The 15,713-nt window shown below is 58.8% G+C and overlaps 1 protein-coding gene across 2 annotated transcripts in view; it reads right to left on the minus strand.

Moving 5' to 3' along the window:
- The window catches only part of SCARA5 (scavenger receptor class A member 5), a 29,607-nt gene extending 16,099 nt beyond the window's left edge, over positions 1-13,508 (minus strand). Inside the window, exons 1-4 of one of the 2 annotated variants that reach the window (XM_038133822.1) lie at positions 13,335-13,508; positions 11,383-11,495; positions 7,999-8,127; positions 3,326-4,000 (exon numbers count right to left, since the gene is read on the minus strand). In XM_038133822.1, the coding sequence (XP_037989750.1) occupies positions 3,326-4,000; positions 7,999-8,127; positions 11,383-11,494 (916 nt within the window). In that variant the 5' untranslated portion in view covers position 11,495; positions 13,335-13,508. Of the gene's footprint in view, positions 1-3,325; positions 4,001-7,998; positions 8,128-11,382; positions 11,499-13,334 lie in introns of both variants that reach the window. The other variant, XM_038133823.1, reaches the window with a different exon arrangement.
- Between the last annotated feature and the right edge of the window lie 2,205 nt (positions 13,509-15,713).

Raw genomic sequence — 15,713 nt, forward strand, 5'->3', positions numbered from 1 at the left:
GGATGATCCTTGAGGAGAGGATTGGCAGCAGGATTTTGGTAAAATCCCAGGAACACGCAGAAAATCCCAATCCCAGGATTTATCCCTTATCCTGCAAAGGGTCAAATCCCAAAAGCTGAAAATAATCAGGAGACAAAAAAAAACGGGAAGAAGGGATTTGAAGAGAAAAATAACGGGGGAAAAAAATATTCCTGGGATGAGAGAAAACAGGGCAGGGAGAGGCCGGGAAGGGTCATTCCCACCCATCCAGGGCCAGGATTGGGAACTGTTTGCTGAGAAATCCTAAAAGCTGGGAACTCGGGAAGCTGAGATCCAGCCAGGGCTCGGGGTGCTGGAAAAGGGGCAGGGAGAGCAGGGATGTGTTTTAATGGATCAGGAATCGGGATCTGGGAATGCTCTGTAGGAATCCGTGGGATCCGGAGAGGGATCTGGAGTGGGATCTGGAGTGGGATCCAGAGTGGGGTCCTGATTGAGATCCTGAACCACGTCAAGGTTGGGAAACATCCCAAGCTGGAGACGTTTTGGGATCGGAAAGGATGATGGGAAATAGGGAATTACTGGCCCTGGCTGGCTCTTCCCCAGGGAATGAACAGCTCCGGGGGCTGAGGGGATGAGGAATGGACTCCAGATCCTGGGAATGGACCTCAGATCCCAGGGATGGACCCCGGATCCTGGGAATGGACCCTGGATCCTGGGAATACACTCCAGATCACAAGGATGCACTCTGGATCTCAGGGATGGACCCTGGATCCTGGGAATGGACTCTGGATCCCAGGGATGGACCCTGGATCCTGGGGATGGACTCTGGATCCTTGGAATGGATCCCAGACCCTTGGGAAGGGCACTTCCAGGGATGGGGCAGCCACAGATTTTCTGGAATGCTCCCGTGGACGGTCCCATGCCAGGAGCAGCCCTTGGGACAGGACACGGAGCACCTGGGCTGGAAGAAAACCGGGAATGCCGGCTGGGAGAGAGTCCGGAGCATTCCCATCTCTTCCCACCCCACAGTTCCTGAGGGTCGCACCTGGGAAATCCCATTCCTGCTTCCCACCCTCCAATCCCAGAGGAATGAGGCATTTCCTGAGGGATGGTACCGTCCCGTCACCTTTGGGACCTGCTGGGATCCAGCACATCCCACCCAGGGATCCACAGAGCGGATCCCGGGAATTCTCCCTCATGGCGACTCCCGAGACCCAAAACTCCTCCGTGTTGTCCTTCCTGAGCCACGGGAGGTGCTCGGAGCGATCCTTGGATGCTGCAGAGGAGCCTGGGGACCTTCCCAAGCCGCCACCGCCCAATTCCAGGATCCAGGATCCAGGATCCGGAGCTCGGGATAGCCGAGGATTTGGGGAGAAGGAAAAGGACCCCCCCAGGCAGGCAGGGAATGGCTCGGCCAAATCCAGCCGGGAACAGGAGGGACTCACCCAAGGACATCTGGAGCTGGGATGAATCCAGCTGGGCACGAGGCCCCAGGAATTATCCATGGGATGGGAGGAGAGGGAAGTTTGGGATGCCAGGAATGTGTCAGGGCTGATAAATCCAGTGCCGGCCCTTGGGAAGGGGTTTGTTTTGGGATAACGCGATTCCAGGGCTCAGTGACGGGTCCCACCCTCGGTGGCTTCATCCCAGAGAGGGTGACGTCATTCCCATGGATGGGGAGGGAAGAGAGGGATCCGAGGATGGGGAAATAGGGAAATATCAAAGCAATTGGGGCAGGGTGATCCCAGCATCCCAAAAACAGGGATCGGGAGCCAAGGTCCCCCAGGGATGAGGGAAAGCACCCCAGGAGCTGCTGCTATTCCAGGGGGATGGATCTCCTGGATCTCCTGGGGACCACCTGTGCCCTCCAGCTCAGCAGCTGGAAAAGGGGAACAAGTGCCTTGGCACCAGCCCCGGCCTTGGAATTCCAGCTGGAATTCCGGCAAAATGTATCCCTCATGCTGCAAAGGGTCAAATCCCAAAAGCTGAAAATATTCGGGAGACAAATGCGAGGAAGGAATTTGAAGAGAAAAATAATAGGGAGGGAAAAAATATTTTTGGGATGAGAGAAAACAGGGCAGGGAGAGGCCGGGAAGGGTCATTCCCACCCATCCAGGGCCAGGATTGGGAACTGTTTGCCGAGAAATCCTAAAAGCCGGGAACTCGGGAAGATCCAGCCAGGGCTCGGGGTGCTGGAAAAGGGGCAGGGAGAGCAGGGATGTGTTTTAATGGATCGGGAATCGGGATCTAGGAATGCTCTGTAGGAATCCGTGGGATCCAGAGTGGGATCTGGAGTAGGATCTGGAGTAGGATCCGGAGTAGGATCCAGAGTGGGACCTTGGAATTCCAGCTGGAAGCATCGGGAATGAGCGACAGCCCGTGGGGTCTCCGCAGGTGCAACAGGCGGAAAATGGGACAGGAGTGGCTCCCAACCTCCTGCTCCACCCTGGAGCTCCCACCGGGCTCTCCTGGTTTCCTCTCCCTGGCACAGCATTCCCAGAGCAGCCATGGCTGCCCCTGGATCCCTGGAAGCGCCCAAGGCCAGGCTGGGCAGGGCTGGGAGCAGGTGGGACAGGGGAAGGTGTTGGAGTTGGAACAGGATGGGATTTAAGGGCCCTTCTCACCCAAACAATTCCAGGATTTGGGAAGGGCTGAGGTTGGAAAAGGAGGAGAAGATGGGATGGGGGAGGTTGGTTTTTCCTGGCAGCTTTGAGGGAACCTTGGCAGCTGGGTTCCGAACCATGGATGGGGAATATTTGGAGAGTCCAAGGGGATGGAGACACCTGAGTGGGGATGGATCTGGGACCTTCCCGACTGGAGAGACCTGGAGGGGCTGGAGCGTGTCCAGGGAAGGGAACGGAGCTGGGGAGGGAATGGAGCCCCAGGAGGGGCTGAGGGAGCTGGGAAGGGGCTCAGCCTGGAGAAAAGGAGCCCCAGGGGGGACCTTTCCCCTTTCCAGAACTCCATGAAAAGTTGGAGCCAGGTGGGAGCTGTGACCTGCTCCTGGGAAACACGAAACAGGATGAGGAAACGGCCTCAGGCTGCGCCAGGGAAGCTTTGGTTGGATATTGGGAACAATTCCTTCATGGAAAGCGCTGTGAAGGCTTGGAACAGGCCCGGGGTGGTTTGGAGTCCCCATCCCTGGCAGGATTAAAACCCACATGGATTTGGGGGGACATGGATCAATGGTGGCGATCAGCCGGACTCCATGACCTCAGAGAGCTTTTCCAACCTCAACAACTCCGCTGGAGCTGTTCTCCAGCTGGAGAATCCAGGGATTCTCCAATCCCTGACGGACTGACCCCCCCACAGGACCGCGGGGTCCATTCCCGCTCCCACCACTCACCCCGGATCACGGAGATGTTCCGGAGCGCCACGGAATGCTCCCAGTCCTTCATGCGCAGCTCCTCGGTGACGTTGTTGAGCAGGGCCAGCTCCAGCCTCAGCTGCCGCTCCATGGCCGCGTGCGCCGCCCGCATCCCCCGCGCGTCCGCGCTGGCGTTGCCCAGGAGCCCCTGCAGGTCCCGGAGCCGGGAATGCTGCACGCGGACGTCGTAGGAGAAGCTGCGGTTCATGGAATCCACCGCCCCGCCCAGCTGGGCCACCTGCTCGCCCAGGGCCTCCAGCCGCCCGCCCAGGTGGCCCAGGAGGTGCTGGTGGTGCTCCAGGAGCAGCCGGCTGCTGTTGGCGTCCACGGAGAGCCGCGACAGCTCCAGCTGGGCCGCGTCGCTCTGCTGGCCCAGCGAGTCCCGCAGCCGGGCCACCGATCGCTCCGTCTGGCCGGCCTGGCTCTGCAGGCTCCACAGGAGCCCCTGCAGCCTCCGGAGCGAGCCCGACAGCAGGAACAGCGAGTCCGAGTGGTTCTGCAGGAGGTCCTGCAGCCTCCAGATGTGCTCCAGGAGGTCGCCCTGGGGCGGGGGGCGCAGCAGCTGCAGCTGCAGGTCGCGGAAGGTCTCGTTGAGCCGCTGGACGTTCCCCAGCAGCGCCTTCAGGTCCTCGGGGGACGCCTGGGGCCGGGACGCTGCGGTGGAGGAGAGCGGCGGGAGGTCAGGAGGAACCCTGGGGTGTCCTCCCGGGGACATTCCCGGTTCCTCGGTGCCTGGATGGAGAGGAAATTCCCAGCCCAGAGGGTTCCCTCCATCAGCCCCTCCTGGAATCCAAGGCTGGAGAAGGAGGTTGGGTGCTGGAGAAGGGCTGGAGGATCCCGGAATGGTTTGGGTGGGGAGGAACCGTAAAGCTCATCCCGTTCCACCTGGACAGGGACACTTCCCACCATCCCAGGGTGCTCCAAGCCACCCTGGGACACTGCCGGGGATCCAGGGATTCTCTGGGAATTCCAGCCCAGCTGGGAATTCCTGCCCAAGATCCCACAATCCCAAGCTCCCCTTTCCCACTGGAAGCCATTCCCTGCCTCCTGGCCCTCCAGCCCTTTCCCAAATCCCAGCTCTCCCGGAGCCCCTTTGGGATGGGGAAGCGGCTCCAAGGATTCCCTGGATCCTTCCCTACTCCAGCTGCACATTCCCAGCTCTCCCAGCCTGCCATTGGATCCAGCCCCATCCCGACTCCTCTCTGGAGAAGGAATTTCAGGATCCAGGGGCTTCCCTGGGAATTTGGGACTCCAGGAAGGGTCTCCCTTCCCTTTTCCATCCCCACATTCCATCAAAATCCCTCGGGATGGATCCTGAGTGTCCTTGATCACAGAATCCCCAACACCCCCCACAGTCCCAGGCTGCTCCAAGCCCATCCAACATTTCCTGGGACACTGCCAGGGATCCAGGGATTCTCTGGGAATTCCAGCCCAGCCAGGAATTCCTTCCCAAGATCCCACAATCCCAAGCTCCCCTTTCCCACTGGAAGCCATTCCCTGCCTCCTGGCCCTCCAGCCCTTTCCCAAATCCCAACTCTCCCAGAGACCCTTTGGGGTCGGGAAGCGGCTCTAAGGATTCCCTGGGGCTCAGGACTTTCCTTGGATCCCTCGGAGCTGCATCCCACAGGATTTGCCTGCTGGGACACACAACCCCAGCCTGGATCCATCCCGGCAGCTCCAGGGAATCCTGGAACGCTTTGGGTGGGAAGGGACCTTCAATCCCATCCCATTCCAACCCCGACACCTCCCGCGTCCCTCCAAGCCCTCTCCAAGCTGGAATCAGGCTCTTCCAGGCATCTTCCCAATCCCTGTTCCCGAATCCCACAGTTTGTCCCGGAATTCCGACCGGGATTCTCCTCCCGGGACAGGGTGAGGTTCGGTCCCCTCCGCTCATCCCAGTTTGGCCCTGGCACCCCTGGGAAGGACCTGAGGGATTGGGGGGACTCAGGTGGAGCAGATCCCATAGGGAGGATGGAAAACTGCAGGGAAAAAGCATTCCCCGAGGAAAAACTTGGGGATATTTGGGATTCTGTTGCGATTCATGAGTCGCCAGAGTGGAACAGCCCCAAGTTTTGCCGGGGAAAGTTCAGGTTGGAATTAGGAACGATTCCCTCACGGAAAAGGTTGTGCAGGGGTTGGGTGGGAATTCCAGGCATTCCCAAGGGGCTTTGCCATCACCAAATTTTGGGTAATTTGGGATAATTCCTGTAGGGATTTAAATCCGTGTGGGGGCGGCACCGGGGGACATGGATCAGGGCAGTGGTTGGACTCCAGGGCGTCCAAGAAGTTTTCCAACCTCAACGATTCCACGATTCCATGAAAAAGTCGGAGATCGGAGCCTCAGCCGCAGGCTCAGAGGCTTTTTAGTGGATTTGGGGGACCGGGGGTAGGGATACTGGGAATGGGAATTCCCAGGGGCCACCAAACTGCCCGAGATCCACATGGGAAACTCCAGCTCCGGAGAGGAAAATATCCCATTCCCGCTGGGGATTTTTTAAAAAATTATTTGGGGTTTTTTATGGGTTTTTGGGGGGGATTTTTTTAATTATTTGGGGTTTTTAGTGGGTTTTTAATGAATTTTTAATGGGTTTTTGTTTTGTTTTGTTTTGTTTTTCCTGCTGGATCCTGAGGCGTTTCCTTGGATTTGTGCCGCTGACCCTCTTCCCAACCTCTTTTCCAAGGAAAGTCACGTGGCCCAGCTGGATCCCAAACAATTCCCGGCCAAACCCACCCCAAAACATTCCAGCACAAGTTGGACGGGGCTGGGAGCAGCTTGGGAATTTTCCCTATGGAATTTGAGACCCTTCCACGTCCCTTCCCACCAGAACCATTCCGTGATTCCGCACATTTCTCCATTCCCCTTCCCCTCAGATGGGAGATGGAGCTGGAGAGGAATTCCTGTCTCCAGGAGCCCGGGAAGGGATTTTCCACGGGAAAGCCGAGCCCTCCGGCATGAGAGGCGTCCATGAACATTCCCGGTTTTCCAGCAGCTCCAGCCCCCGGAGCTGGGGCTGTCTCCCCATCTCCCCATGGCTGGATGTGACCCCTTTATCCCACCCCATCCCGTGGTTTCCCAGCTGGGATAAACCCTCTGGACATCCCCAGCTCAAAATTCCAGCACTTGGCCGTGTCCAAATCCAGAGGCTCGGCTTAAAATCCCAAAATCTTAAAACTTGGAAAGAAATCTGAATTTAGAATTTGAAGGCCACCGCCACGGAGACGATTTCCCTGATTTCCCTCTGCTCCCCTGTTCCAAGATTCCGGGTGACAACCTGGAATGGTTTTCCCGGGGTTTTCCTGGAATCCCGCCAGTCCCGCCGCTCCGGGAGGTGGGAATCGGGAGACTCCCGGTGCCGGAGGTTGTTGTTGTTGTTATTCCTGGACCGGAGCTTGTCCCGGATCCATCGCATCCCTCGCTCCGGGATCCGCCGGCCAACAGCAACATCCAAACAACGCTCGGCGGGAGAGGCCCCGAAATTCCGGGAAAATCTTCTCCGGCCTTTCCCAGCCCTTGGAGAGCAGCTGGGGGGGACTCGGGGATGGAAAAGGCGGGGCTCACATCCCTTCCCACCATGAAAAACGGGATCAACTCCGGGAAGGAGGGACGGATCCATGGAGGGGGTGTTTCCTGGGATTGGGGATTAAAGCAGGAATTTCCCAAATTTCCTCCAGGAGCCCTGGAATGTGCCGGGATAACGCCCTGCCTGCATCCCATCGTCCTCATCCCAGGAAAACCCAGCTGGGCGGGAGTGATGGGGTTTGGGGGTTTTGGGGTTTTTTTTGTGGGGGGTTTTTTTTTAATTCTTGGAGGTGTTTTTTGGGTTTTTAATATTTTTTGGGGTTTTTTTGGAGGATTTTTAAAAAACTCTTTGGGATTTTTTCATCGGTTTTTGGGGTTTTTTGGATTTTTGGGGGGATTTTTTTTCAAATTCTTTGGGGTTTTTTGGGTTTTTTGGGAATTTTTGGGGGGATTTTTTGGAGTTCCTTGGTGTTTTTATGAGATTTTTGGGATTCTTTGGGGTTTTTCTGTGGGATATTTTTATAATTCTTTGGGGTTTTTATGGTTTTTTTATGGGGTTTTGGGGTTCTTTGAGGTTTTTTTGAGGGGATTTTTAGGAATTCTTTAGGGTTTTGTATGAGTTTTTGTTTTTTTTTTTTTCAATTTCTTTGGGATTTTTGGGGATTTTTTTGAATTCTTTGGCGTTTTTAATGGGTTTTTGGGGTTCTTTGGGGGTTTTTGTGGAATATTTTTGGAATTCTTTGGGGTTTTTAATGGTTTTTCATGGGGTTTTGGGGTTTTTTGAGGTTTTTTGGGGGGCGATTTTTAAAGAATTCTTTAGGGTTTTGTATGAGTTTTTGGGGGGATTTTTTTCAAATTCTTTGGGGTCTTTTATGGGTTTTTGTTATTTTTTTCTTCTTTGGGGATTTTTTTTTTTAGTCCTTTGGGATTTTTAATGGGTTTTTTCCATGGGTTTCTGGGTTTGGGGTGGTTTTTTTTGTTGTTCCTTTGTTTTTTTTCTTTTATTTTTCTGCTGCATCCCAACCTCCCCTCCCCTGGACGACCCAAAAACCCCTCCCGGGCAAGGATTCCAAGGCCATGGAAGATCCTGGAAGTCCCGGGATCACCCCGGGAGGATCCGGGCCAGCCTCACCTGCCAGGATGAAGATTCCCACCAGGATGAGGAGCACCAGGAGGTAAAGTCCCACCACGGAATATTTCAGCGCCGCCACGGAGCCCATCCGGCCGCAGCACCCCGGGGGCCTCATCCTCCGGCCGGGATCTGCGGGATGGAGCGGGACACGGGGTTCGCGGGGGCCTTGGAATGCCGCGGGAACGGTTGGGATCATCCCCGAGGAGCAGCAAGGGGCTCCATCCCTGGAGGTGTCCAAGGAAAGGTTGGATGGGATTGGAACCACCTGGGATAGGGGGAGGTTGGGATGGGGTGGGATTGGAGGTCCCTTCCCACCCAAACCATTCCAGGATTCCCTGGAGCTGCTGGGATGGATCCAGGCTGGGGTTCCCAGCAGGCAAATCCCGTGGGATGCAGCTCCAAGGAAATCCCTGAGCTCCAGGGAATCCTTGGAGCCGCTTCCCGAGCCCAAAGGGGCTCCAGGAGAGCTGGGATTTGGGGAAGGGCTGGAGGGCCAGGAGGCAGGGAATGGCTTCCAGTGGGAAAGGGGAGCTTGGGATTGTGGGATCTTGGGAAGGAATTCCCGGCTGGGCTGGAATTCCCAGAGAATCCCTGGATCTCTGGCAGTGTCCAAGGAAAGTTTGGATGGGCTTGGATCACCCCGGGATGGTGGGAAGTGTCCCTGCCCATGGAACGGGATGAGCTTGAAGGTCTCTTCCCACCCAAAGCATTCCCTGTAGGATCCTGGCAGGAACACCGGGTTTCTGGGAGCAGCTTTTCCCAGCACTCCCATTCCCGCTCCAGCAGCACCGCCCGGATCCGCCCTTTCCCAGATCTGAGTTTCCCCGAGGAGACACCAACAGAAGATGGAGGAAAAGCCCAGAATTCCCACCTGGAGCCTCCATCCGGGTGTTTTGTGCTACTCCGAGATCCGGGGCTCCGATCCAGAGCCCCTCATCCCACAGGAGAGGGGAACCCCAAATCCAGATCGCCTGGATGGAGACAGCACTGATCCATGGCCGGATCCAGCCCGGGCAATTCCTGCTGGGATTTGGGATCCCATCCCATGGCCAGGAACAATTCCCAGCTCCAGCCTGGGCCATTCCTGCTGGGATTTGGGATCCCATCCCATGGCAGTTCCCAGCTCCAGCCTGGCCTATCCCTGCTGGGATTTGGGATCTTATTCCCTGTCAGAGTGATTCCCACTTCCACCTTGGCCATCCCTTCTGGGATTTGGGATCCCATCCCTGGTGGGATTTGGGATCTCATCCCTGGTGGGATTTGGGGTCCCATTCCTGCTGGGATTTGGGATCCCATCCCTGGTGATCCCATCCCATGGCAATTCCCACCTCCAGCCTGGCCCATTCCTGCAGGGATTCAGGATCCCATCCCCGCTGGGATTTGGGATCCCATCCCATGGCCAGGAACAATTCCCAGCTCCAATCGGGGACATTCCCACTGGGATTTGGGATCCCATTCCTTCTGGGATTTGGGATCCCATCCCACGGCAATTCCCATCTCCATCCCGGCCCATCCGTGCCGGGCAATGCCCAGGTGGGATCTTGCCCCGTCCCAGTGGGATCTTGCTGCTCCCTGGAATTCCGGCGACGGAACCCATGGGTGGGGGCATCCCAGAATTCCAGGGACTCTTCCCCACGGCATCCTCGTCCTTGTCCCCGTGTGTCCCTCCCGGGAAAACAGGGATGGCTGGAAAAGCCTCCGGCCGGGAAAGGGTTACGGAGGGCGGATCCCGAAACTCAGCCCGGCTTTGGGAGCTCGGGACTGAGCCCCGGCGCGGATCCAGGGGCGATCCCGGGGGAACGCGGCTCAGGTGGGACCCGGGATGCTCCAGCTGGATCCCATCCCCCGCCCCCCGCCCAGAATTCCTGGGATGGAGCCGCGGCATGAGGAGGGCGCCGATGTTTTCCTGACATTTCGCACTTCCAGCGGCTCCCGGGACACCCCGGGAGGAGCTGGCGGCGCGCCCCGATCCACCCACTCCCATTCCCGGCCCTTGGAAGCGCGGCCGGCAGCGTTTGCCCGTGGAAAGGGCCGGCATCCAAGGAAAAGCGAGCATTTCCTGCCCCTGCCCAGGCTCCAGGGAGCGGGCGGAGGAAAACAACCGGGATTCGGGGATTTGGGGTCCCTGAAACCCTGGAAAAGATCCGGGGATGCTGTTCCTGGGCCGGCAGAAGGTTTGGATCCCGCTCCCGATGGATCCTCGGCACCCCCGGCGGGAGTTTTCCATGAATTCGGGCGGGATCCGGGTGGTCGCACCCTCAGGGGTGACTTTGCTCCTGCCCCTTCCCAGAAATCCCGCTCCAGAGACCTCTCCCGTGGGAATGGGGTTCCCTGGAGGGCCAGCCCCGCCTTGGGATGAGCCCCGAGAATTCCAGGTGGAGTTCCATCAAAACCCTGAAGCCAGGGAGGCACTCCCAGCCTTTCCCAGGGCAAGGGATTGCCAGGAATTCCGGGATCAGTCCTGGGGGGCTCTGGCTTTTCCAGCTGTTTCCCGGTGGGAAGGGATGGGAACAGTGGGATCGGGAAGCTGGGAAGAGGCAGGAGCAGGGATTTTGGGAATGGGATCAACACTCAAGGATCTCCTGGATGGGGAATTCTCCCTCCGGATCCAAAGCTGTCCCTACCCCCACAGGCCCCCTTGGAATCAGCTCCACGAGCCCCTTCCAGCATTCCCAGGAGGAATTTATCTGGAGCTGGATATTCCCAGCTCAGCCAGGCCCTTCCCACACTCCCAGCTGGGAATTCCTTCCCAAGATCCCACAATCCCAAGCTCCCCTTCCCCACTGGAAGCCATTCCCTGCCTCCTGGCCCTCCAGCCCTTCCCCAAATCCCAGCTCTCCCGGAGCCCCTTTGGGATGGGGAAGCGGCTCCAAGGATTCCCTGGACCCTTCCCTGCTCCAGCTGCACATTCCCAGCTCTCCCAGCCTGCCATCAGATCCAGCCCCATCCTGACTCCTCCTGGAGAAGGAATTTCGGGATCCAGGGGTTTTCCCTGGGAGTTCGGGACTCCAGGAAGGGTCTCCCTTCCCTTTTCCATCCCCAAATTCCATCAAAATCTCTCAGGGTGGATCCAGGGGTGGATCCTGGGGTGGATCCTGGGGTGGATCTGGAGGCAGATCCAGAGGTGGATCCAAAAGTGGATCCAGGGGTGGGTCCCAAGGTGGATCCAAGGGTGGATCCCGAGGTGGATCGGTGGGATCTGGAGGCAGATCCAGGGATGGATCCCGAGGTAGATCCTGAGGTGGATCCGGAGATAGATCCTGGGGTGGAGGGGGGGATCTGGAGGTGGATCCAGAGGCGGATCCCGGGGCAGAGCCAGAGGCTGATGCAGGAGTGGATCCCGAGGTGGATCCCGAGTGGATCCGGAGGCGGATCCGCCCTCACCATCCTCGCAGAGGTTCAGCTTGGAAAGGCTCCGTCCCTCGAAGGGCTCCTCCAGGACGGATCCGTTCTCCCGCTCGGAGAAGGTGTGGAGATCCACGGCCTTGTTCTCCATCCTGCTGGAGAAAAGCGGGAATGTCCCACGGGGCTGGGCCTCGGCACATCCCAGTCCCAATCCCAATCCCAATCCCGGCTCCGGCATTGGGATGGGGCAGGTGAGAGCCCACCTGCAGCTCCAGGATCCCAAAATCAGCGGGACACGGAGCTGGAGAGGAGAGCACAGAGCTGCTCCAGGGCTGGGGGAGCTGGGAATGTGCAGCTGGATCAGGGAAGGATCCAGGGAATCCTTGGAGCCTTTTCCAGAGGGAAAGGAGAGAGGTGGAATTTGGGGAAGGGCTGGAGGGCCAGGAGGCAGGGAATGGCTTCCAGTGGGAAAGGGGAGCTTGGGATTTTGGGATCTTGGGAAGGAATTCCCGGCTGGGCTGGAATTCCCAGAGAATCCCTGGATCCCTGGCAGTGTCCAAGGCTGGCTGGACGGGGTTTGGGGCAGGCACAGATCCAGGGATTCTGCTTTCCCTGGGAATTTGGTGCCACTGGGACTTTGTCACCCCCACCCCAGGTACAGCCCAGCAGCGCTCCCAGCTCCAGTCCCACTTCCAAGGGGGAAAATCCATCCAGGAATTCCAGAGGGGTGTCTCAGATCCCTGCAGGAACGGGAATGGGGAGTGGGGGCAGGAGCATCCCGGGGGAAGCGGGATACGGAGAAACTCCAGGTGCAGATTGACCCGGGACACTGGGACAGGCGACCCGGGACAGGAACCGGGATAGGGGATCCAGGACAGGAACCGGGACAGGAGGATCCGGGATAGGAACCGGGATAGGAACTGGGTTAGGAGCCAGGATAGGGGATCCAGGACAGGAACTGGGACAGGAGGATCCGGGATAGGAAGTGGGATAGGGGATCTGGGATAGGAACTGGGATAGGAGATCCGGGATAGGAACCGGGATGGGAACTGGGATAGGGGATCTGGGATAGGAACCAGGATAGGGGATCTGGGATAGGAACCGGGATAGGGGATCCGGGATAGGAACCGGGATAGGGAGAACCGGGATAGGAACCGGGATGGGAACTGGGATAGGAGCCGGGATAGGGGATCCAGGACAGGAACTGGGACAGGGGGATCTGGGATAGGAACTGGATAGGGGATCTGGGATAGGAGCCGGGATAGGGGATCCAGGACAGGAACTGGGACAGGGGGATCTGGGATAGGAACTGGGATAGGGGATCTGGGATAGGAACCGGGATAGGGGATCCAGGACAGGAACCGGGACAGGGGGATCCAGGATAGGAACTGGGATAGGGGATCTGGGATAGGAACCGGGATAGGGGATCCAGGACAGGAACCGGGACAGGGGGTTCTGGGATAGGAACTGGGATAGGGGATCCGGGACAGGAACCGGGATAGGGGATCCAGGACAGGAACCAGGACAGGGGGATCCAGGATAGGAACTGTGATAGGGGATCTGGGATAGGAACCAGGACAGGAACCGGGATAGGAACCAGGACAGGGGATCCAGGACAGGGGATACAGGACAGGAACCGGGATAGGGGATCCGGGACAGGGGGATCCGAGACAGAAACTGGGATAGGAACCGGGACCAGAGCATCCCCTGGGAATGCCGGGGCAAAAATCCCCCGCAGGGATTTGGGGCAGGAACTTCCCCCAGGGAAATGGGGACAGGGAGAACCGGGATAGGAACCGGGGCCACTGGGACAGGGGGAACTGGGACAGAGGGATTCGGGACTGGAGCATCCCGGGGGAACCGGGACAGGAATTCGGGACTGGAGCATCCCCGGAGAACCGGAGCTTCTCCCTCTCCGCCGCCCCGGCGCTCGGGGGCTCCCCCACCCCGCTCCCCTCCCGGTGCTCGGCGTCCCCCCCGTCCCCGCTCACCCGCGGGATCTCCCGAGCTTCCCGTGGCCTCTTCCCGGGATTTCCCTCAGTCCCCGGGCTGTGCCCCGCCGGCGCTGGCCGGTACCGGGGGCCGAGGACGGCGAGGGGCCCCCCCGGGCCGCGGCGGGGCCCGGCAGCCGCCCATGGGTGCGGGGTCCCGGGGCTGTGAGCGGGGCCCGCCCGGCCGGAGCCTTTTGTAGGCGGAACGGGAGCGGGGCCGGGCTCCCCGCGCCCCCTCCCGCCCACCGGGGCCGCCCCCGCCGCTCCGAGCCCGCCCCGGGCCGGGAGAGGGGCTGGGCGGGAGGGAACGGGAAGCGGAGCGTCCTCCGGGAACAACGGGGCTGGAAAACTCCCGGTGGGACCGGGACAGGGGGACCGGGACAGGGGAATCTCCCGGTGGGACCGGGACAGGGGGACCGGGACAGGGGAATCTCCTGGGGGGACCGGGACAGGAGGAACCGGGACAGGGGGACCGGGACAGAGGAATCTCCCGGTGGGACCGGGACGGGGGGACCGGGACAGGGGAATCTCCCTGTGGGACCGGGACAGGAGGAACCGGGACAGGAGAATCTCATGAGGGTAGCGGGACAGGGGAACCAGGACAGGGGGGGGACCGGGACAGGGGGACCGGGACAGGAGAATCCCCCGGTGGGACCGGGACAAGGGAATCGGGACAAGCGGACCGGGAAAAACGGGCAGGGGAGGAGGGAACTGGGAGTGGAGCGTCCTCCGGGAAAAACGGGGCTGGAACAACTCCCGGTGGGACCGGGATAAGGGGACCGGGACAGGAGAAACTCCCGGTGATACCAGGACAGGGGGAGCCGGGACAGGGGGAACGGGGACAGGAGAATTTCCCGGTGATACCGGGACAGGGGGACCGGGACAGGGGGGAACCGGGACAGAAGCATCTCCCAGGGGTACCGGGATAGGGAAAACCTGGATGGGAGCATCTCCCGGGAAAAACAGGACAGGGGGAACCGGGACAGGAGCATCCCCCGGGAAATCCGGTCATGGATAAGCGGAATCGGGGCTGGAATATTCCCGGGAAATGGAGAGAGGGAATCAGGGCTGGAATATTCCCGGGAAATGGAGAGAGGAGGAATTGGGGCTGGAATATTCCCGGGAAATGGAGAGAGGAGGAATTGGGGCTGGAATATTCCCGGGAAATGGAGAGAGGAGGAATTGGGGCTGGAATATTCCCGGGAAATGGAGAGAGGGAGGAATTGGGGCTGGAATATTCCCGGGAAATGGAGAGAGGGGAATCAGGGCTAGAATATTCCCGAGGGAAGCTGGGGCTGGGATGTCCCCAGGAGCGTCCCCTCAAATTCTCTCCTTGGAAAAGGGCGGAGTTTTCCCTGGAATTCCTGCCCGGAGGGAAGGAGGCGGATCCGTGTCCCAGCTCCAGGGGATTTCCATCCTTCCATTCCCTATTCCCGGCCAGCAGGAAATCCCAAAACCCCGCTGCATCCCCAGGGAAACTGAGGCACGGAGCGCCAGAGGGGAATGTCTGGGATGATCCCAAACCTTTCGGCCTTGGCTCTGTGGGAGCAGGGAATGACAATCTGGGATGAAGGGAAATATTTTCTCCAGGAAAGGCTGAATTTGGGAACGTTTCCCTGGATTTTGGGAGATTCCGGTGGAATTCCTTGTTTTCCATCCCTGGATTTGTCCCACAGTGGCTCCAGGTTGGATTCCAGCCTTGCTCCTCTGGGTTCTGCTGGAAAAATGGGATAAGGGAGGAAAAAAAGGATTTTAAACGATTAATATGGAATAAAAACTGCTCCGGGGCTGGGAATGCTTTTGGTGTCATCGCAGCTCAAACCATTCCATGGAATTCTGGAATGGCCGAGGTGGGAAAAGCCCTCGGAGCCGAGGAGCTCCAACCACGTGGGAGCAGCGGTGGATCCGAGCCGTTTATTCGGGAATGTGGGGCGGGAAAAGACACCCAGAGCCCCAGAGCTGATCCCGAACCCTCCGGATCCCAGGCGGGAGAAGCTGGATCAGACCTGGGAGCAAATCCCAAATCCTCCCGATCCCAGGATCCCTGGAATGTCCCAGGCCGGGCTGGATCAGCCTGGGATCAGGGAAGGATCCCAGCCCTTGGGATGGGGTTGGATTTCCTCATTCCCACCCGTGGAGACAATTCCATGAGGAATTTCCATGAGGAATTTCCCTTTCCAAGGTTTTCCCAGTGGCGTTTTCCTTCAGGAAATCGCTCTCTGAGCTCAATCCTGCCTCCGGGCTGGAATTTTTATGGAAAGCCTCCAGGCAGGCGCTGCGCCGGCATTCCCAGGAATTTCCAGGTGGAATTTCCTGGTGGAATTTCCAGGTGGAATTTCCAGGTGGAATTTCCAGGTGGAATTCGGGCCCTGGCTGTTG

This window comes from Motacilla alba, chromosome 3 (genome assembly GCF_015832195.1).
Source record: "Motacilla alba alba isolate MOTALB_02 chromosome 3, Motacilla_alba_V1.0_pri, whole genome shotgun sequence".
NCBI classification, from domain to species: Eukaryota; Metazoa; Chordata; class Aves; order Passeriformes; family Motacillidae; genus Motacilla; species Motacilla alba.